The 23068-nt window shown below is 36.5% G+C and overlaps 1 protein-coding gene across 4 annotated transcripts in view; it reads right to left on the minus strand.

Moving 5' to 3' along the window:
- LOC106070948 (glucose-6-phosphatase 3-like) overlaps nucleotides 1–10970 on the minus strand; it is a 35129-nt gene extending 24159 nt beyond the window's left edge. Inside the window, exons 1-4 of one of the 4 annotated variants that reach the window (XM_056045497.1) lie at nucleotides 10739–10967; nucleotides 7556–7676; nucleotides 3164–3273; nucleotides 1496–1563 (exon numbers count right to left, since the gene is read on the minus strand). In XM_056045497.1, the coding sequence (XP_055901472.1) occupies nucleotides 1496–1563; nucleotides 3164–3273; nucleotides 7556–7558 (181 nt within the window). In that variant the 5' untranslated portion in view covers nucleotides 7559–7676; nucleotides 10739–10967. Of the gene's footprint in view, nucleotides 1–1495; nucleotides 1564–3163; nucleotides 3274–7555; nucleotides 7714–7991; nucleotides 9503–10738 lie in introns of those variants that run through there. The other 3 variants (XM_056045495.1, XM_056045493.1, XM_056045494.1) reach the window with 3 other exon arrangements.
- Between the last annotated feature and the right edge of the window lie 12098 nt (nucleotides 10971–23068).

Genomic DNA, 23068 nt, shown 5'->3' on the forward strand with positions numbered 1-23068 from the left:
TATCTTTAATGTTTTCAGTTTGAGTGAGTGTCTCGAATCGACACTTGTTTTTGAATGCACATGCACATCATTTATTTCAGTTAATACATGGACCCAAAACCAAAGGTAGGTAAGAATTAAATGAGTGCATAGCAACTAATGAATCCAACTGCTTCAATAATCTAGTAAAAGAATTTTCATTGGTAATTATGAATGTCTCCAGAGTTTCTATAATTTTAAAGAATATATCGCTAACAATCTTGATGGGTTCTCCAGGCAGTTTTTCTCAAACTGTGGGGCATATCCCTTTGGATGTAAAAGTCATCTCAAGGGAGGCAGGATGTCCTTACCTTAGTTGGGGGAGGGGATGAAGCTGGTCACTTTATTTTTCAAGGGACAATCAAAATGTTTTATTTTCATTGGAGTTATAAATCCATCTTTAAATATTAACAAAGTAAAATGACACTGACCCCAGTGACTTTGGTTTGACATTCCAATGCAAACACTGAGTCACTAGCGACCTTCTACCTGCTAGAGCACCACCTCCAGCTGCAAGCCCTCCACCAAGGAGCACGGCCAGCTACAACATCAATAGGATAAGTTCAATCAAAGACAAAATGACATACTCTACCATTTGTGCAAAGAATGATGATGAAACATTCTCATTAAGAGAAAAGATGCACCACCACCTTTTTGTGTAAATAATTTTCACTGTAAATGTTAGTTTTTGTATCTTACTGCATTGTCTGTTTGTTGCCTTCCTATTTCCAATTTATCAGTGGTGACCCAGCACATCGCACATTTAAAGTATCATCTCCTAGTCACCAAACAAGCCACACATAAAAGTAATACAAACAGGTGGTCACAAAAAAAGATGGCTGAAAATCTGCATTAATAAATGATTAACAGTCCAGGCTGAAGGTAGGCATAGCCACCCTCCAAGAAACTCGTTTAGCTGACTCTTGCTCAATCAAGAGAAAGACTACAGCTTCTTCGGGCAAGGCAAAGCAGAAAGTGAAGTAAGGAAACACAGCATTGGTTTTGCAGTTGAGAACACACAGCTGAACACAGTAGAGCTGAAGTGCAATGGTTCAGAAAGACTCCTATCACTACGCCTTAACACTTCTAATGGACATATGACTTTGATAAGTGCCTATTTTCCTACTTTGATTTCTACACTAGAGGCCAAAGACATGTTCTATGACAACCTTTTGCCTGCTTTCAGAAAAATCCCAAATACTCAACAGTTTATCATCCTCAGTGACCTCAATGTACGCGTTGGATCTGACAACTCTGCTTAAGACAGCTGTATTGGACGATTTGGTGTTGCAAAAGTAAATGAAAATGGACAAAGGCTCCTCAAGGTTTGCTCACTACACTCCCTGTGTGTCACTAATACCTATTTCAAGACTATACCATAGCACAGAGTATCATGGCCGCATCCTCGCTTTAAACACTGGCACCAACTAGATCTAACCATGGTAAGACATAAGTGCTTAAAGTTTATCAAGCTTACCAGATTCTATCACAGTGCAGACTGTGACACAGATCACTCCTTGGTATGTTGTAAGATCAATCTTCTCCCTAAAAAAAAAATACACCATACCAAGTAGATTGGAAGTACTCAGTCTGATGTAATCAAAATGTATCGCCCTGCACTCCAGATACAGTTAGCGGAATCTTTTGAAAAATGCTTCTGGAACTACAGCAACAGAAAAATAGGAACAACTCAAGTCCACCAAAGAAAAGACTTCCCTGGACATCTTCAGAAGAGAAATTACAAAACAAAATAATTGGTATGACTCGAAATTAGCTATACCAGACCTGCCTACCAAAAAAAGTCCAAATGCGTAACGCTGACGGTCAAAATGCGTATTTTGGCACCAGAATGCGTAACACTTACGCGATCCAGTATTTATATAATATTAGATCTAGATGTCATGATTAGATCTACATTTACAATCTAAATCTAGATCAATACGACAATGGAATGATATCAGACTAGATCTGGATCTATGTCTATATAATGAATATAATCTACTCTAGATCTGGGCTCAAGAGTGTTACCGATGCCGTGGATCCGCTACAAACGTAGGTCTACTCCAGACTTTCGTAGGCCTACCTTCATCCTTGATCTATTCTATACTAAGACTAAGAATCTAGTCTAGATCTAGACTAGACGGTAGTAGATTCTAAGACTAAGTAGATGTTATCGATCTAGAAAGAGAATCATGACATAACGTAATGTCTAGCTAGATCTATTCCTGTATAATAAGTTATCTAGATTCTAGATCTAGACTAGATATCTACGATGTCACTCAATGTGTTTTGAATCGATAGCGATATTTTTTTCTATACAAATGAATACGGGAATCAGGGATTCAACATAATTAATTTCTACTAATGAACTTACAAAAAAAAAAGTCACGTTGGTGTATCAGCTAACTGACGGTACCAAACTGGTACCAACCCGCCACTCCCTCACTCTCGCGTTCTTCACTTCTAGACTAAATCTAATTGCTTTTAAGAACCAATCAACGTATAGATCTGGACACAAAGTGTTCCCCCACCTTTTCTGTCTCCCCCCCCCCCCCAAACAGGGCGGCTTAGCGTGACCTCCGTGACCGCTCGTAAGCTAGCCAAGAGAGGGGAAATAAAAAGGATACGAAATGCGTAACGCGACGGGTTAAATGCATATTTGCGTACCGACTGTCATTTTTGGGAGATTTTGCGTAACGAATACGCATTTTGTGTAGCGGTAGGCAGGTCTGCTATACTAACACCTGTCATCAGAGCAAAGAGAGATGCACTTGCTACATAATAAAAGGCGAAACCCACCTAATGCAACCTTTTAACTCTGAAAGAAGCTAGAACCACTGTGCAAAGAACAGCACGGATCTGTGCCAATGAATACTGGGTAGAGATCAGTGAGAATATTTAGTTCGCAGCTCAAGTAGGCAACATAAAAGGGATGTTTGAAGGAATCAAAAAGGCTCTCGGACTCTACCAAAACAAGGTCAGCACCTCTTTAATCAACCACTGGGGAAATTATCAAAGACAAGAGCAAACAAATGCACAGAAGGGTCGATTATTATAGATAAAAAAAAATTATTACTGTATCAAAAAAAAAGTATGTAAAAGTAATTACACTTTCAAATTAGCTAACCTAATTAAAATGAAGTACCTGGTCCAGTCTCGCAAGTAATACTGAACTGTTGCAGGTGTGGGACATGTTCTTGTTTGTAGAAACCTGAAGTATGGACCCACCAATATGGCCGCTCTCCATGAAGCAACCTAAAAGTTCAGAAAATGTCAAATCGTAAACTCAGAATATGATGTATTCAAATTGAAAACAGTTATTAGGTATTTTATTCTTATAGAAATAGTTTGATTTCTACTTTTTATTATTCCCTACAAACTCTCAATGAAATTGGTACAAAAGATTTTGAAAAAATTCTATTAAAAGTCTTAAATTTTTCACTCAGTTTTATGTATGTTCCATGTTATATGGAAGTTAATTTTCAACACTTTGGTATATTGTATGAATTTGATTGCTTTACAATAAGCAAGTCAGAATGCAGTTCCAACTTCTCAGATTTGAAATTGTAATAATAATTGCTGGTGTATAATGAGTGAGACATAACTAAGTGCTATGAACTAGAGCGCTGTGTAACAGTAGTGTGCAAAATGAATTCATGTGATGCAATAATGGTCAGCAATGTGAAATAGTTAGTTTATTCATTGTTGAAAAAAAATATAACACTAACTGAACTTTTTTGACAAATTCATTTTTCAAGGGTTTTCAATTAGTTATGATCAACCTAAATCTTTCTGAAGAAATAATTATACAAGATGTATGATTCCATAGTCTTGTAGCTTTCTTTTTCATTATAACAATGCAAGGTAGGCAGGGAATGGAGTGGAGAAGGTCATGACAAGGTGAGGTGTAAAAAAACTGTGAAAAGCTGGTAAAATGTCTGGATGCAGTATAATACTATTTAGATAAACAACATTGTTCTTGGGTTGTCTTGATTGAAAATCCCAACAAATCCAGATATTTGGAGCTCTGTCATACTATTGCATATTCTTGACGTTAGTGCTTGCAAACATAGTAGACCTTACATAAATTTATGAAAAATATTTTGTTGTTTCATTTTAGAATTGCATGCTTACTTCTCAGTTTCAGAAAACTTTTCATCAATGCCTTTTATTAATAATACCAATAACACAGTGTCATTCATCATTCACATTCGGGATTTTCATCCATGGTACTAGAGCAAAACCTGAAGTAACTAATCATTTTAAGGCTGTGTTGTCAAATTTTCTATCTATTTTAAAGGGAAACTACGATGGTTTTGACAATTTTTTATATAATATTTGTTTTGATTTACAGATAATGAATATATTATTATTTTTTTTATTTGCAATAATAACTTAGTAATTGATATTTTTCTGACGTAAATTTTCCTGCGCATCCAAAACGATCAGACTTTCACTGGGTTTCTATGTTACGTCATGCATGCCTATTAATTTAATCTGACTTACTGTATAACGGAAAACCATACAGCAAAGCTTACATTCTCGTAAAAGAAATATATCTTTGTCTATTCAGTTAGATCTAGATCTTGTAAGCAAAGAAAAAAATGCATGTTAAAGGAGATTTACATGCTTGACTAACCATGGCAGTGTGTATCTTCTCGCCTGACCACTCAAAAAACACTATCGCTTGGTTGTCTTGTCATGACTGACTACACGTAATTTCGAATAGCCTTACACTGACCAATTTGTTCAAATCAGTCAGACCTGCGATCTATTTACTTCTTGGGACAGGAAGGGGCTTAGATGAAAATATTACTTTTTTTCTCGAGTTGGTTGTCCTAATGCTTTGAAATCTATCTATCTATAACTGTACCATAGCGTTTGTCTAGGCCGTCACTAAGCCTAACAGCTACTGTAAGAATGAAGCGATACGATTGGTCAAATCTAGTTTCCCTTTTAGTATTGTTGAGGGAAGTGATGTTTGACATAGATAAAAACAAAATCTCAAAGAACCCCGTTTTTTTTTGAGATGACAAGAATTTACTGACTAATTTATTAAATATAAATGTTTCTAAGTATTTAAATAAAAAATGTTAAAATGTTTACTATTACAACTTTTTACGCAGAATTTAAATATTTCAATAACTCAAATTTGAAAAAACATCGGAGTTTCCCTTTAACAAATGTCTATCACAGTGATGCCCAAAATACGGCCTGCGACGTGGTTCTATCCGGCCCGCCGAAACGTCTGCACAATGTGAAGAAAATACATTGTCCAAAAAAAAAAAAAAAAGGTTAAAAAATATCTTTCCCTTTGTAGAGTAAATTGATTGGTACCGATGGTAAGCCAACATATTTGTTTTACAAAGAAAGAGCAGCTCTCTTTAAAAAAACATAACATTAAAAAGCTTTAGGAAATCAAACAAATAAATAAATAAGGTGGCATTCATGGTTTGAGACGCCATTGTTAGATTAAACCTGGAGTGGATGATTGATGAGAATATTTACCTAAAATAAGAAGAAAATATGTCGGCTGCATGTCTATTTTCTGTTGCGCTGACGAGTCTACCGACATATTTGATACCGCTCAAAATTTTGGTATTTATTCGCGATAAAAACAACAGTTTTAAAATCAGAAAAGAAAAAGTTATTTGGAGCATGGATGGGATCGCCAGAGGCAAAATTATGACAAAAAAAGTTTCAACCATCACAGAGAATCTTTTTCCCTTGGAGAAATTAATGGGAGTGACTACTGATGGTGCCAAAACTATGGTTGAAAGCAATAGTTTTTAGAGGTCAAACGAACCGAGCCTTTGTGGTCTCGTTAAATTATTCACCAACAAAATCTACGGACCATGTGATGATGATCATGTTAAGATTGAACAATATTCTTCGTTTCTAAAATCCATCAGCGGCCAATTGGTCAATTGCCCAGACAGAGCTGCAATTGAAACTGATAGACTTACAAACTAGACATCCTTACTTGATAATTTCAAGTGATGCAGACTATTGATTTCTAATCCATCTTTCTTGCATAAACTTTTCGAAATCTCTGCAACAAGTGTTATGGATGATCACAATAATTGACTTACTGTCTTAACCCTGTGCACTCCCAGGGGAGCCAAGGACCACAACACCTATCCTCCGAACTCGGTTCTGTGCAGTATTCTTCATTTGCTCCCAATACATACAAGCACATTTTAGTGAGACAAACTTTTTCAGTGATGAATCGTGCGAAACCGATGCTACGTTGTCGTATCGTCTCTTAGACGAACATCTAGAATTCTAGATTCAGTTCTTCGACTTGGCTTCTCAACTATTAGGTCGGATATTTAAAAGTAGTTTGGGATAAACTTCTCATGAATTAATGTAAATACCAGATTCACGGGTTTCTAAAAAAAAGTTTTAAATGTTTTAGCAATATTGTATGCCAAAACAGAAGTAGCAAGTGTAGCAGCTTTATGAGAACAATTAACTTTTTGAAAAAGATTTTGCTGACCTAATTATCTTTTTTTAGAGATCTTCATCTTTTGTTTTCTTCTGTCATCGGTCAGGAATGAATATAGAGTTTAATTTTTAACGGTATAAGTGAAGTGTTGAGAAAAATAATATAATTTTTATAAACGACCAGCTGTAGTTCAATAATAACATTTATGAACAAGTTTATCTTTAATAACACAGCATCAAAAGTTTTATATTAAATGTTTTAGAGTTGAAATATTCAATGTTTAAGAATTAAAATATTCAAAGCATAAGAGTTGAAATGCTTTACAAACATTGACATTGAAACATAGTTGCTTGTTTAAATAATATTCAACATACATGTAAACAAACAATACTATGCTTGAGCAAATGACTAATTAGTAGATGCAACCAGTAATGAATAATAAACATCTGTTATGGGAAAGGCTAACTGGGGTGGAAAATTTCCCTCAGCATGTTTTAGTGAATAAGCATTGGACAATGGAAGGATGAAAGAAAGACTCCAATAAACCACCCATTTTTTCCATTCTGCTTCTCAGTAGGGGAATGGCACTCTCACAGTTAGTGGTGGTACATTTTAGAAATATGTAGGAACCCCTCCCTGCAGGGGCTTGGCCTCAGGCCTTGCAGGGATGGGAAAACCCAGGCAGAACTCAAGGAGCTGTGTCTCACAACAACAGATTATCAAGTTGATGGGGGCTTCCAGATATAGGGTCTGGTAAATAGTCAAAGGTCATAATAGTGTGCAAGCTTTTAAAACCCATAATAGACATGCACTGAGAAGTGAAAAATAAAATTTGCAATTTCAGTGTCCCAACTCATATAAAAAAAAAAAAAAAAAAAAAAAAAAAAAAGTTTACGTTGTTTACATGTTTATGTTGTACGTGAAATTGTTATTGTTAACTGGATCCTATTTTGCCCATCACTGATCTAGTAGTTCTCTGCTAAAGTGATGCCATACTGGTTGTGAAATGAAATTGAAGATGGTATGATGACACACTGGTGTGTGTATAAATGCAATGAAAAACTAATGGTGATATGATTAAAAAATTACCATTTTAAAACTGAGTTTAACCACTCTGAAATAACTGCTGCCCACAGAACACGTTTTCCTACAGAGTTATGCAAATAATATGCAACTGGAAAATATATGTTGAATGCAATTTTGGGATCCCCTATATGCGACAAGAAAAGCATTACTCCAGAGACATTCTAAAGATAAAAAAAATTAGACTTAGACTACACTAATACATTTTTTAAAATAAAGAAAGAGAAAGAGTCATATATATAATATATATTATATATATATGTATGTATGTATGTATAAATGTATGTATGTATGTATAAATGTATGTAAGTATGTATGTATTTTCTAACTAGATTGTCTAGATTTAGAAACTTTAGATTAAAGATGTCATGATTAGGTCTAAATATAGATGAGATTATATCTATTCTAGATCTGGAATATGTTACCAATCCTGTGGACTCACTACAAACGTAGTCTAGATCTAGTCAATTCTAGTCCTACTCCAAACTTTCATAGGCCCATCTAGATCTAGAACCTTGATCTAAGAATCTAGATACAGATCTAGATTTTATCGATCTAGATCATAAGCGTACTAGATAGTAGATCTAGTCAATCTAGAATGTAGAGAATCGTAACAATGTCTAAATCTAGATATCTAGACTCTAGATCTACAATGTGTTTTGAATCAATGGCGCTTCGATAATTTTAAAATTATTATTTAAAGGAATAAGGGAATCAGAGTTTATTAGATAGATCGACTTTTTAGGCTCCAAAATAATTAATTAATTATTACTTTATATTAATGAAGTTAAAAAAAATTAAAGAGTCGCGTTGGTGTAATTATCGGACTGATACCAATCCGCCACTCCACCTCTCTTGTGTTCTTTATTTCTCGACTAAATCTAATTGCTTTCAAGAACCAATCAACGTATAGACTAGATCTGGGAGTAATGTGTTCACCCCACCTTTTCTGTTCCACCCCCCAGGACGGCTTAGCGTGACTTCCGTGACCGCTCGTAAGCTAGTCTAGAGAGGAAAATAAAATGATACGAAATACATAACGCAACAGGTTAAATTCGTATTTGCATACTGGCGGTCTTTTTGGGGAGGTTTCGCTTAACGAATACGCATTTGCGTAACAGTAGGCAGGTCTCTGTCTCTGTGTGTCAGAGAGAGAGACATATGTTAACTGGTACCCAGCGACTTAGTAAATAAAAATTGTAATAAACTATCTAGATCTATGGGCATAAAACAAGACATTCACAGCATGTACAGCATGCAAATAAAAAAAATCCACACATAATGACCAAAAGTGATTAGGGCTTTAGCTTGTCAAAGCTTCAAATATTGACTGAAACAAAAGACATGAATTACAAATCAGAACTGCACTATCTACAAGTACAGCTATTGCGAAGTTTTAGACAATTTGAAAATTCAAGAGTATAGCTGGTGCTTGTCATGGCGACATTTCTTTACTTAGGCGAATCTGGGACCTTAACTGTAGAACTAGAAAGAAAAATCCTATCGAGATGTTACAGAAGAATTCTAGGCATCACATACAAAATGTGTAAATCCAAAACAAGATCACAATGATTGGGCCCCATGATGACTTTCGGTGCCATCGAGATGACTAAACAACAGACCAGTCACCCATCTGACGATCAGTTTATTTGTATACTAACATAGATGTGTTAAATATGTAAAAATAACTATACAGAGGTTACTTGAAAAAAAAAGAAGATTATCATTGATTATGTCCTATGTGTGTCCCTAGGTCAATCTAGCCATTCATGTTTAATTCTGCCAAGTCATTGGTTTTCCTAGCTGACTCAGGCAACCCAATTTTACCCATTCTGATTCTATGCTCTTAGTCTAAAAGTAATACTAATAGTAATAGCACTAGATTCTAGATAGATATATACTACTAGATCTAGAGTAGTTTAAATGCTATTCGGACACCTATAGGCCCAAATTTGAAAGTTTGACTTTGACAGTGCATTATTTTACAATGGTTTGACATAGAAAAGAAAATAACTACAAACCAAGAAATATAATATAAGATCATTTTTAGTGATGTCCAAAACTGGCTGTCCGAAATAAATTCTGGTAAGAAAATCGTAATATAATTCGGACACCTTATTAATTTCTTTTTGTATGGAATCAAACAACTTGGCTTATGAATCAAATAAATCAGCTCCAAAAACAGAATAAATATTGCCGGGCTCATTAGTATTGACTTAGCCAATCAAAAAAATATGGTCTTAACCCTAGGAAGAGGTAAAGTCATCCGGGTAACATAGGAAAAAACAACAACCTAACTAACAAATTTGAAATTCGTTTTTCTTACATAAAAAGATAGCTAAATGGAAGGAAATTGGGTCAGAATCATTGGAAAATGGACAAGCACATTATACAGCGCGCTAGTTTTATAATAAATATTAAAATTTAATAATTATTTTTTTAATGACCACAAAAACAGCGAATGTCCGAATTCATGTAATGTCCAAATTAAATAAACTACTATATAATATAGAAAGAATATAGAAGATTCAGTTAGGCAAGAATGGCTATCTAAACCTGTACTACACTACAAAATATAGAGACAGTCCGAAATAAATTATGGTGTTCGGAATCAAATAATGTGAAGTCAAATAGAATTTTCTGCTGTGAAAGGAAAACCCTTATGTTGGAAATGTAGAGAAATAGACCATGTGCAGTACCATTACAGTAGTTTTGCAGAAAATTTCAAAATAAAGTAGATTTTAACTAATTTTGACGAGCTGTTCCGCAAACATGCCTGCTCCGCAATCTATATAGTGACTCTACTATACACATACTGTAACATACACACTTAATACATACTCAGTCATACTGTAACAAACACACTATACTTGACTATACAGACTATACTTAATTTTCTTTTCTATGTCTCTATGTCGAACCATTGTCAAATAATCATTAGATCTATATGATTATTATCATTAATGCGCTGTCAAAGTCAAACTTTCAAATTTGGGCCTATTAGTAGTATTAGGTGTCCGAATAGCATAAACTACTCTAACTCTAATCTAGATTAGCTCCAATTATTTTTAAATAATAGATCTAAAATATTCTCTCTAAATCTAAATGTAGATTATAATATTAATTAAATTTAAAATTAATATTAAAAATATTTTTAATATTCAAGTAGATTTTAGTTAGTAGATTCACCTTAAAGTTCAACTGCAATTCTTGAATAAATAATACACCCCAAAGATGAAAGGAATCTAACATTCTATTTAATTCTAGAGTCTAGTATTATTCTACAATGAATAAACGGTGAAACTAGGTCTACTATAGACTCTAGATCTAGATTAGATTAGAATAGTCAATAGAATAGATATAAAACTTCCCATAGAAGGCCCAAGTTTTTCAGGTCAACTGTCTATCCGCACGTATGATGACGTACTGACGTGACCTTACCTGCGCGCGCTCTGTACTAGCAGAGCGCCCGGTCACTGACCCTCTCTCCCTCTCTAACATTCTTCGAAAGGATCCTTCGAAATTCGATGGGAAGTTTTACCTAAAACTACGTCTCTAGCACTAGCGGATCCAGAACTTTGGACTGGGGGGGGGGGGGCGCGATTTTTTTCCAAACCCTAACCCTAACGCCCAGTAAACCCTAACCCTACGCATAAACGTGCGTACAGCACATACACACACACACACACACACTCACACACACACACATATATATATATATATATATATATATATATTTGAGAATAAAAAAAGCAGCATTTCTCAACCTTCGGCGAAAAACAAAAACAAAACAACTGGGGCAGGTCTTTAAGGTTCTCTTGTGGAGTTCGGGGCGAAGCCCCGACGCCAAAAGCGTTTTCTTGCTTTTTTTCACTACAAAAACGTATTCTCCTGACATCTACAGCTCATTAATCGTCAATGGAGTTCGGGGCGAATCCCCGACGCCATAAGCGTTTTCTTGCATTCTTCATTGCAAAAACGCATTCTCCTGACAAGTACAGCTCATTATTCATCAATGGAGTTCGGGGCGAAGCCCCGACGCCAAAAGCGTTTTTTTTGCATTATTCACTGCAGAAACGTATTCTCCTGACATCTACAACTCATTATTCATCAATGGAGTTCGGGGCGAAGCCCCGACGCCAAAAGCGTTTTTTTGCATTATTCACTGCAGAAACGTATTCTCCTGACATCTACAACTCATTATTCATCAATGGAGTTCGGGGCGAAGCCCCGACGCCAAAAGCTTTGTTTTGCATTATTCACTGCAGAAACGTATTCTCCTGACATCTACAGCTCATTATTCATCAAGGGAGTTCGGGGCGATGCCCCGACGCCATAAGCATTTTCTTGCATTCTTCATTGCAGAAACGCATTCTCCTGACAAGTACAGCTCATTATTCATCAATGGAGTTCGGGGCGAAGCCCCGACGCCATAAGCGTTTTCTTGCATTCTTCATTGAAGAAACGCATTCTCCTGACATCAAAAACTCATTATTCATAAATGGAGTTCGGGGCGAAGCCCTGACGCCAAAAGCGTTTTCTTGCATTCTTCACTGCAGAAATGCATTCTCCTGACCTAAAGCTCATTATTCATACTATTAAAAAAAGGACCTTTCGAATAATGTTGTACTTAAAAAATATTCTAATATTAATTTATAGGCCCATAATACATTGCAAGTAAAACCGATTTGTTCCTTGAAAAGATAGGATACCCCACGTATTTAGATTTTTGCTTTGAGGATCGCCGCCGAAAAAAAAAATATTTCGATAAATAGTATTCAAGAAAACTGTAGTATGAATTGTGAGTTATAGTTCCAAAATTTTTAGCTAGAAAAATATCAGATTGAGTAAAGGTTGGGAAAAGGCGACTATAAAAACATTATTTCAGTTTAAAACTCATCTCAATCATGACTCTTATACTGAAAAATTTCGTTTGAATTCTAACTTTTCCAATGCAAAGTCTTTATTAAAATACTTATGATAAATTGAAGTGAAATTACAAAAAACTCTGTCTGGTAATGGGAGGGGCGGTAGAGTGAAAACGATTAATCCTCGTTCCTTTAATAATTTCTGCTAAAGATTGCATTTGTCATTAAAGAATAGAGGTGGGGCGACTCGATATAAGAATTTAATTTATAGTATATATAAATTATATTAATGACAGATTTTTTTTAAATTTGTAATTTCTTAACTATAATACAAAAAGAAAAAGTATTGATTTGTTCGATGGGGGAAATACGATTGCATGTATCGCCCCTCCCACCTGGTACAACCCTTTTTCATTTAAAATTACTAATGATACAATTTGAGATTAGAGTGTGGTACGACATAATATACAATGGGTCACATATCAATACGTAGTTTATATTATATAGATATTCAACTAATTTTATTCACAAACTGATTCTCCACAAAAATAGGACCGCCCCCCCCCAGCACTCAGAGGGCTAGAGTGGGGAGGGCAGTACATGCAATCGCCCCCCCCCTCACCCCACCGAATCGGCCAAAATACCATGATTTCTCCATAAAAACGGACCGCCCCCCCCCCACTCAAAGGGTTTAGGTGGGAAGGGCAGTAGAGGTATTCGTCCCCCCTCCCCCCCCCCCCCCCCAAATCGGCAAACATGGAACGACATAATAAAAAGATCGGTTAAAATATCAATAACAAGTTTTAATGATATAGATATTTAATTGATTTTGTTAGCAAGCTGTGATTTCTACAAATAAATTTGACCGCCCCCCCAACTCGAAAGTGTAAGGGGGGGGGGCGGGATTGATACCATCGCCCCTCCCGACCCCACCAAATCAGCCAACATACTAGAGGGGGGGGCGAAATAATTTAAAATAGGTTGAAATATATATAATTAATATTTATTTTTAACATAATAAATTCGTATACTAATCGTGTGAATTTTATACTAAAGTTCGTCCGCCCCCCCCCTTCGGGGGGGGGGGTCGGCCGATTGGGGGGGGGGGCGATTGCCCCTACCCCCCCCCCCCTTGGATCCGCCAGTGGTCTCTAGACTCTAGATTTAGATGTAATCAAATGAAGTAAATCAAGACCTCTTTCTAAAATCAATATTAGATCTATATAGATATATATTTTATTTTTATATAATATTCTATTTTATACAATAAATATATACCTAGATCTCTAGTAGTAATAAGTAAGCGTATACGGTCACAATTTTAACCTATCAAACAAGCAGTGAAAGGAAGGAGGAGAGAGTCATGAAAAGATTTATTATTTATAAGCGTCTATGGGAGGAAGGGGGTGAAGTTGCAACAAAAGGAACATCCAAATTATGAAAACTAGTTTGGAATTAAACGAGAGAGAGAGAGAATTTAATACATGTAGTTGAAAATGTCACGTTTAATAATAATTAATTTATAGATATATAATCTATATACTATATAGATTTTTGTCTGTTTCTACAAATAGATTATATAGGTATTAAATATAGTAGGCCTCTACGTATAGACAGAGTAGGCCTATATTTATAATAATTTATATATTATTTAATATAAGTTATAACTTATATAGACTTTATAGTGACTAAAGTCTTTACTAGATTGAAGAAGGCCAATTTAACTTATAAAGATCTATAGACTTTTGTATTTAGTAATTTAGTAATTAGATAGATATAATCTAGACTCTATGTTACTATATAAGTTATATTTAGTACTAGACATATATTACTTGCGGCCCGCGGGTTTTATGTTTGCGTATAACTGTCGATGAGTCACTGAGAGTGGTTTGTAAACAATTAAACGAAATAATAATGTTATTATAAGTAAAGCGAATGCGTAAAAATAGTATGAGTGAATTGTGCTATCAAAATAAAAACAACTGCTAGTAGGCCTACATATATTTGATTAAAATTAAATGAATAGACTTAATTTTGTATGTTCATGTTTAAAAGAATAAAGTAGATCTTGAGTTAGACATAGAGTCATAGATCTAGATCTAGATCTAGAGTAATCCAGAGTTAAATATTGGCTTGGATAGAGTTCATTTTGCACGTGCGCATGCGTGACCTTTTTAATTAGATGTACGCGAATGAATGAAACTATTAGAATATATCTTAACACAGCTTCGCAGCTTTAGGGCGAACGAATGCATGGAAAATGCTTTAGAAAAAAAAAATTTGAATGTTAATTTGATTAAGATATGAAATGAATGGACTATAATTAGTATGTTCATGTGTTTAAGTATAAAACTATCTTTGCGAAGAGAAGTTATAACATCTTAGAGTTTAATTAAGAGTTTTAGACCTAGGAATAGAACGACGTGTAACATTAGTAGACATTACGGAATGCTTATCAGGAATTCTACATTCGCAGATATAAGGATCGAATTTATGTAAAAAAAAATGCTTTTGAAACACAAATTTGAAGGTTAATTTTATTAAATAATGAAATCAATGGACTATATTTTGTATTTTCATGTGTCAAAGTAAAAAACTATCTGCGCAAAGTGTAGTTCTTAAAATTAGATCTAGATTCTAGATCAATATAAATATCTTTTCTCATGTAAACATGGCCTAGATCGATGAAGTTATAATGCTTTCATAGAGCTGGTCAACTTTTTTTTTGAGGGTCTTATGTTTGTTTTAGGGCTACAATACATACACTACGGTCTAAGTTAGTATCCAAGGAACATTTCTGCCAAGTTTTATCAAGATCGGTCAATAAACGGTTTTGATTTCTATACGGGGACAAACATACATACATACGCCTCACATTTTGCTTTATATATTAGATAGATATAAATCATATATATGTAATAGGAAGGACATAATCATACGTAGATCTAGATTCTAGATCTATATTTATGTAATATTAATATTAGTAATTAGAGCCTATCTAGATCTAAAAATCTAAATAGTAGTACAGCCATGGAAATATGAACTATCTATCTAATCTATTTATCTATCTATATAAAATCATCTAATATATAAAAAAGAATGTTTGGCGTATGTATAGGCCTACTATGTTACACTATGTATATCGACAGTAATACGCAAATAAAGACCCGCGGGTCGCGGGTAAAATATGTCTAGTATGTATGTATTTACTAGAATATACATATTGTTACAAATGACAGTGATAGGTAGAGGTCAACATATGACCCCGGCGAGATAACACAGCAGCGGGTTCTCTGTTCTCTGGAATGTACATGTATCAACAAAGACAAGATGTGACGTGTCCTTACGTGTTATTCCAGAAGGTACTAGCAATGTCCAGTGACAGATAGAGGTCACAACTTGTGACCCCGGCAAGATGACACTGCAGACGATGTTTTCTGGAATCTACATGTATAAACAAAGACAGGATGTGACGTTTCCTCACGTGTTATTCCAGAGGATACTAGCCGTGTTTGTGCAACTTTGGACAAGCGATTAGGGACTCAATATAAGCCAGAGAGTTAATGTGAAAGTTAGTCGTGAGTGAGTCGTCGGTACTGTTGTCTACTGTGCGAGACAGTAGAAAAGAGATGTATACGACTCGTTGCAAGTTAACTAGGGTAGAGTTAACTGGAGTGGACTACTGTCGTTAAAGTCTATACAGCGACTTACAGTAGACATGAGCCGTTACAGTCGATACAGTCGATGTAAGACGTGTGCGGCTCTGATTCGGTAGACTTGAGTACGACTTGGTTCAGCTTTGGGAGACCTGGAGCGACACTGGGAAGTGTGTCGTTGGTCTGTTCTGTGGAATACGGCTCGATGCAAGTTGAGAAGAGATGAATTGCAACGAAGTATAGCTAACTGTAAACTGACAGATATTGTACAGTCTTCTGCGCTACATGTTACAGTAACAAATTGTTAGAGTTAATAGTCAATAAAGTTATATGAAACTGACAGTTTAGTCATCAAGTTCTTTGCAGTGTTTTTATTTGTGTGCCTACTGTTGATGGTCTATTTTGTTGATGATTAAATATGTTAATGGTGCATGCGAGTTCATAGCAGACACAACAACAGAATGAATAAATAATATACTTGATAACGCAGGCTGATAACTTCAACAATTTAATGAACAATAAAAAGGGCACAGTCCTTTGTCGTCACTAGCCTAGCGTCGTCCTCTAAGGCGTATTGTCCGTTATTCTTCTTGTTCGTAATCCTGCTCTTTTATTACTCGTCACATCACTTAGGAAAAACCCGATTAACATCAACTTCTACGCATCTTGTGTCATTACACTACTAATACATTTAGCCAGAAGATTCAGAAATACGTAACAGTATATATAGGTCTGTGAGTATAGACAACGACAACATGAGGACCTGGGTGACGGTCCTAGGTCTAGACTGTCTAGTAGAGTCTATTCTATAGAATATTTGTATTACGCAAATAACAAACTAGTGTTTAAGAGGGAAGACATATTAGGAACTCCATTTATTACGTAAACACAAGCGGTGTTGCACTGACTCGCTAGTGTGCAAATGTACATATAATACCAATATGTTACATCTCTCTTCTTTAATTCATAAAATCTATCTATCAGAATAACTAACAAAGTAGTCAACTAAAAAGTCAAATCAGTTCATCACAAATCAAGTCTCTTGTGTTTGTTAACTCTTCTGCCTGAGCGTGTTACGTAAGGTTCATGTGGTCTAGAGGTGTTAAAAAAAGCAGTGTGTAGTGACGGCTCTAAATCTAGCGTAGTTTGTAATCTTGGACTCTCTAGATATTGTGGTTCCAGTTGTTCTGAAATGTCATCTGGAAAGTCATAATTATAGTCAAATCTGTTTGCTTGCTCAGAAGACTTTCTGATGTGTTTCCTGTTTCTTCTGTAGACCTGACTTCCACTTATGACATTATATGATCTAGGCTTAGATTGTTTCGAAACTACTGTTCCTGTTTCCACTTAGAATTAAGTTGCATTCTGACTGCATTTCCATCTTGTAGTGGATTATGACTCTTTACTCCTTTCCTCTTGTCATAATAATGTTTCTCAGACTGTTTCTCGGAGTTAAAGAGTTTCTTCACCACCTTGAGATCTGGTGTCTTAGGTGTGAGTATTTCCTCGCTCGAAGGTAACAGATTTCTGGGTCGGCGTCCTATGAGTAATTGTGCTGGCGACAAATTAATATTAATCAGTGCAGTAGTTCTGTAGTCTAATAGCGACAGAAATTTGTCTTTGCTTTTCTTCCACAGTTTCTTCACTGTCTGAATAGCTCTTTCAGCCTCGCCATTTGAAATCTGAAAATGAGGACTCGACATTTCATGCTCTATCCGTATGATTTACAGAAATTCAGGAATTCCCTTGAAGCGAACTGTGGCCCGCTATCTAACCTTAACTTTCTAGGTATTCCATGGCATGCGAATATACTCCTCTTGCTTCGATGATATCTGATGTAGTTTCCTGTGACAGTTCTTTGACATCAATAAACTTTGAGAAGTAGTCAACTAGAAGCACACACTATATACACACAAAGTTAAACAGATCACACCCAACCATGCTGTATGGAAGGTCTGGTGTCTTGGTAGGCATTAGCGGTTCTGACACATTTTGATTCTGATGTTCAGCACACCTGCTACAATCCCTAACTGTCACTTCAATGTCTGCATTCAAACCTGGCCAATACATGACTTCTCTGGCTCTCTGCTTACACTTGACTATTCCTAAGTGAGAATTGTGAATCAGATTTAGCATGTATTTACGTAAGCTCGGTGGCATGACTATTCTCAGACCTTTGTATATAATACCATCCGAAGTTGATAACTGGTCTCTTGAATCCCAATATGGCCTGACTTCTATTGGAGTCTCGCTTCTTGTGTCTGGCCAACCAGTCATAATTACTTCCCGAAGCATTGAAAGTTCTTTGCTTGTACAGTCTTGAATTTCAATGTATTTTGAATCACTTACAGAGATCATATGCACTGAATCATCTGTGAATTCACATGTCTGTGTATCAGTATTTTTTAGATGTGCACGAGAAAGTTTATCGGAGATAAACATTTCCTTGCCTTTTATGTAAGACTTTCAGATCATACCACTGTAGTCTTATTAACATCTTCTGTATTCTGATTGGTGCTGACAATAGAGGTTTCTTGAAGATTTGCTCCAGAGGCTTGTGATCATTATATACTGTTACTTCTTTACCAAATATGTAGCAGTGAAATTTGCTTGTACTATACACGATTGAAAGCATTTACTTCTCAATTTGAGCATATCTTGTTTCTGCATCCGTGAGAGCTCTTGATGCGTATGCAATTATACGACCTTCCTGGAGTAATACTGCTCCCAGGCCATCTTTACTTGCATCACATTCTATTTCTACGTTCTTGTTGACATCATAATATGCTAAAACTGGAGGGTTTGTACAAAGATGTTTCAATTCTTCAAAACTCTTGTTTTGTTCATGATTCCATTGAAATTCTATATCATCTTTTAGAAGCTTTCGTATTGGAGCATCTGCTTGACTTAGATTTGGAATAAATTTTGCTAGGTACTGAATTAAACCTAGAAATCTTCTGATTCCATCTTTATCTTGAGGATCTGGCATGTCAATAATTGCCTTTATCTTTGCTGGATCTGGTTCTAAACCTTTCTCTGACAAGATATGGCCCATATAAGGTACTCTATTTTGCCTTATCTTGCACTTGTCATAGTTCAGCTTTAGATTGTACTCCGTTGCTCTTTGCATGACTTGTTTCAAAATGTGATCATGATGCTCAACATCTCTACCAGCTACTAGAATGTCGTCTATGATGACATATGTTCCTTCAATACCTTGAAGCATTTCATTCATAATTCTTTGGTAAATTTCTGGCGCTGATTCGATTCCAAAAGGTAATCGTAACCATCTATATCTTCCATGGGGTGTGTTGAAAGTTGTGATAAATGAAGATTCTCTTTCAAGCTTTATTTCCATAAACCCTGACTTGGCATCGAGAACTGAGAATATCTTCGAATATGGAATATTAGTGATCACATCTTCAATAATTTTCATGGGGTGATGTTCCCGTCTGATTGCTTTATTGAGATCTTTTGGATCAATACATATTCCAACTTTGTCATTCCTGAACGAAACAACCATGGAGCTAACCCATTCAGTAGGTTCATGTACTGGAGTAATAAGTCCATCAGCTTGCATTTCTTTAAGTTTTTCTTCAACTTTATTGCGTAGCGATGCTGCTAAGGGACGTGGTGGATGGGTAACTCCTTTAGCATTGTCCTGTAACTGAATCTTGTATTCTCCTGGCAGTGTTCCAGTTGTTTTCAGCATTTCAGGAAATTCTCTTTGTAACTCGTCTTCTGCCTTGGATTCTATGCTGTCTATCCGTTGTAGTAGTCCTAAACCTTCTGTTCAAAATGTTCTCTTGGCTAATGTCTACTACCTCAAACCTTGCTTTCACCTCTTGGATATTATTTTTCAAAGGTAGCACCACTGCTCCTACAGTCTTATTAACATGGTTACTGTAAGACTTGAGTGACTTTGCAGAATAAGCAAGTTTTACTTTGTCTTTGAGCTTTTCAAACTCTGACTTGACAAGAATGTTACATCTTGCACCAGTGTCGATACGAAAAATTAATGTCTTGCCATGCACGACTAGTTTTACAGTCCACTTGTCTTCAATGACGTTGACGTTATCAATTTTACTCTTCTTAGACTGGCTACTTGCAGTGCTAACAGGTACAACATTTCCATCACTGTGGCTGTCATCTTCTACCAGAGTGACGTTGCGTCTTTTTCTGCACATTTAAAACCATTGGTTTTTCTTTTTGCAGAAATTGCATGTGGTTCCTATTGCTGGACATTTTCCCTTTTCGTGGTTCTTACCGCGCTGGATTGTCATACTCGCCAGTCCATAATGAGAAGAGTTTTGTAAACTTCACGGCCTTGTTGACCTATCCACATTCCCAGCCATCCGGCTTTTTGTTTACTATCGGCACCAGCTAACGGTCCTTTGAAACAAATTTACAAAAGCTTACCTGCTGTTGAAACCTTAAAAACTCTTGATTGGTTGCTCAAAATAAAAAGAAGCCATTATTAGATTAATAAAAACCTTTGTCTGGACAGCTTTTAAGTTTTACTCTGACACAATGTAGAATATTCGTATTACACAAATAACAAACTAGTGTTTAAGAGGGAAGACATATTAGAAACTCTGTTTATTACGTAAACACAAGCGGTGTATCACTGACGCGCTAGTGTGCAAATGTACATATAATACCAATATGTTACAGATTCATTCATATGAATTTTAGGACCTCTAAATTAAAAAAAAATTCCTGCGAATTAGATCTAGAGACTTGATCTTCCCCATGATATTGTTACGAATGAACAGTGACAGGTAGAGGTCACTATGTGTGACCCCGGCGAGATGACACAGCACCGAGTGTTCTCTGAAATCTATGCGTGTAAACAAAGACAGGATATGACGTGCACTCACGTGTTGTTCCAGAGGACGAACAGATTTACGAAGGGGGGCAGTGTGACAAATGAACAGTGACAGTTAGGTGTGACCTCGGCGAAATGACAATGCAGCAGGTGTCCTCTGGAATCGACATGTATAAACAACGACAGGATGTAATGTTTCCTCCCGTGTTGTTCCAGAGGATACTAGAAGTGTTTTTGCAATATTGGACAAACGATTAGGGACTCTATATAAACCAGAGAGTTCATGTAAAAAGAGTCAGTACAGTCGTCGTTACTGTTGTCTACTGTGCGAGACAGTAGAAGAGAGTGGACTTGAGCCGTTACAGTCGATACAGTCGATGTAAGACGTATACGCTACATGTTACAGTGACGAATTGTTATAGTTATTATTCAATAAAGTTAGATAAAGCTTAAAGTTGAGTCGTCAAGTTCTTTGCAGTGTTTTTTATTTTATTTGTGTGCCTACTAGTACATTTAGCCGGAAGATCAGAAATACGTAACAATTGGTGTCAGAAGTGGGATACTTTCTGGCTGAAATGTCTTCGAAGAAACTACTTAACCAGCTGTTGGTCAAAGAATTAAGGCACGAACTTCGCGAGAGAGGTCTGCAGCTCAACGGTAACAAAGAAACACTAACAGAACGCCTAAGACAGGCCCTTATTGAAGAAGATGAAGATCCAGATGAATACATATTTGAATTAAACTCAGATATGACAGAGATCCTGAGTAACATGCAGGGCCAGATGGACTTAATGAAGGAGAGCCTCAAGAAAATAAACGCCATGAATGAAAAAGTAAATGAACAGATGAGCTCTATGAACGAGAAGATTGATCAGAGAGTCAACACTGTGGAAAAAGAAATGGAAGAGAAGGACTCATGTCCAATAACAACTGAGTAAGGAACGGGGTACTAGAACAAAAACATTAGTGCCCGAAATCTCTGGGAAGATAAAGCCGCCTGTGTTTGATGGATCCATCTCATGGACTGTTTACAAAAGACAGTTTGAGGCAGCGGCCAAGGTTAATAACTGGAACACTGAAGAAGAGAAAGCGACTGCTCTGGTGTTAGCTTTAAGAGGGAAGGCAGCAGAACTGCTTCAGTCAATAACAAATCAACAAGATTACGCTGCCATTGTTAAGGCTATGGAGCTCCGTTACGGAGACGAACATTTACAAGAAGTTTATAGAGTTCAGTTGAAAACCCGACAACAACGCTCCGGTGAAACCTTGCAAGAGCTAGAGGCGGACATAAAACGTCTTGCTCATTTGGCATATCCAACAGCAGCCCAAGACTTTCTGGACGTCATTATCACTGATGCATTCATTGATGCTATTCGAGATCCAGAACTGAAGAAGGCAATAAGAATCAGTGGTAAGCGCAAATCCAGCGAAGCTCTGGTCTACGCCCTCTCCTATGAAGCCGCCAAAGACGCCTCTAAGAATATCCATCATGGGCGTATGCTGGAAGTCCAAGAAGAAGATCTTACACAACTTCTCAGAAGGGTAACATAAGTGCTAGAAGAACGCAGACCAAATAAGAAGCAAGAAGGACAGAATAGAACCAGTGTACGTTGTTGGAATTGTGGAGAACCTGGCCATCTACAAAGGAACTGCACGAGAAGATTTCCCCGACAAACAGAGTATCAGCACAGACCGGGGACAGATGCAAGGTCAGGTGCTCATGGCTACCAGGGAAACTAACTTTTGCCGGTTTTATGGGGCAAAAATCGTTTAGAAAGGAGTTATGAATTATCTCCCCTTTACTCATTTTACTCTAATGAGAGTTGCGCCGCTTGGACGGACACCCTCTCCATTCAAGCGCGCCCCATTGTTCTCGACCCACGGTCATATGTAAACAAATCGTCTGGGTCGCTGACCACCGCCCATCCCCCCCCCCTTCTCTTTCTCTATCCACCTGTGTTGTTTATTTCAGATTATTTCCCCTTCTATGTACATTTTTACATTAGTATTTCCCCTTTTATGTACATTTATATAATGCTACTATCTGCCATCTATTTTCCAAATCCCATTTGTCATCATCTCCTCATTGTGCTCTAAAGCAATTTCACCAATCTGACGAATGCACCTCAGTCGAGGGCATCGATAAGATGTATGAGAGACATGTCCT

This window comes from Biomphalaria glabrata, chromosome 11, assembly GCF_947242115.1.
Source record: "Biomphalaria glabrata chromosome 11, xgBioGlab47.1, whole genome shotgun sequence".
NCBI lineage: Eukaryota > Metazoa > Mollusca > Gastropoda > Planorbidae > Biomphalaria > Biomphalaria glabrata.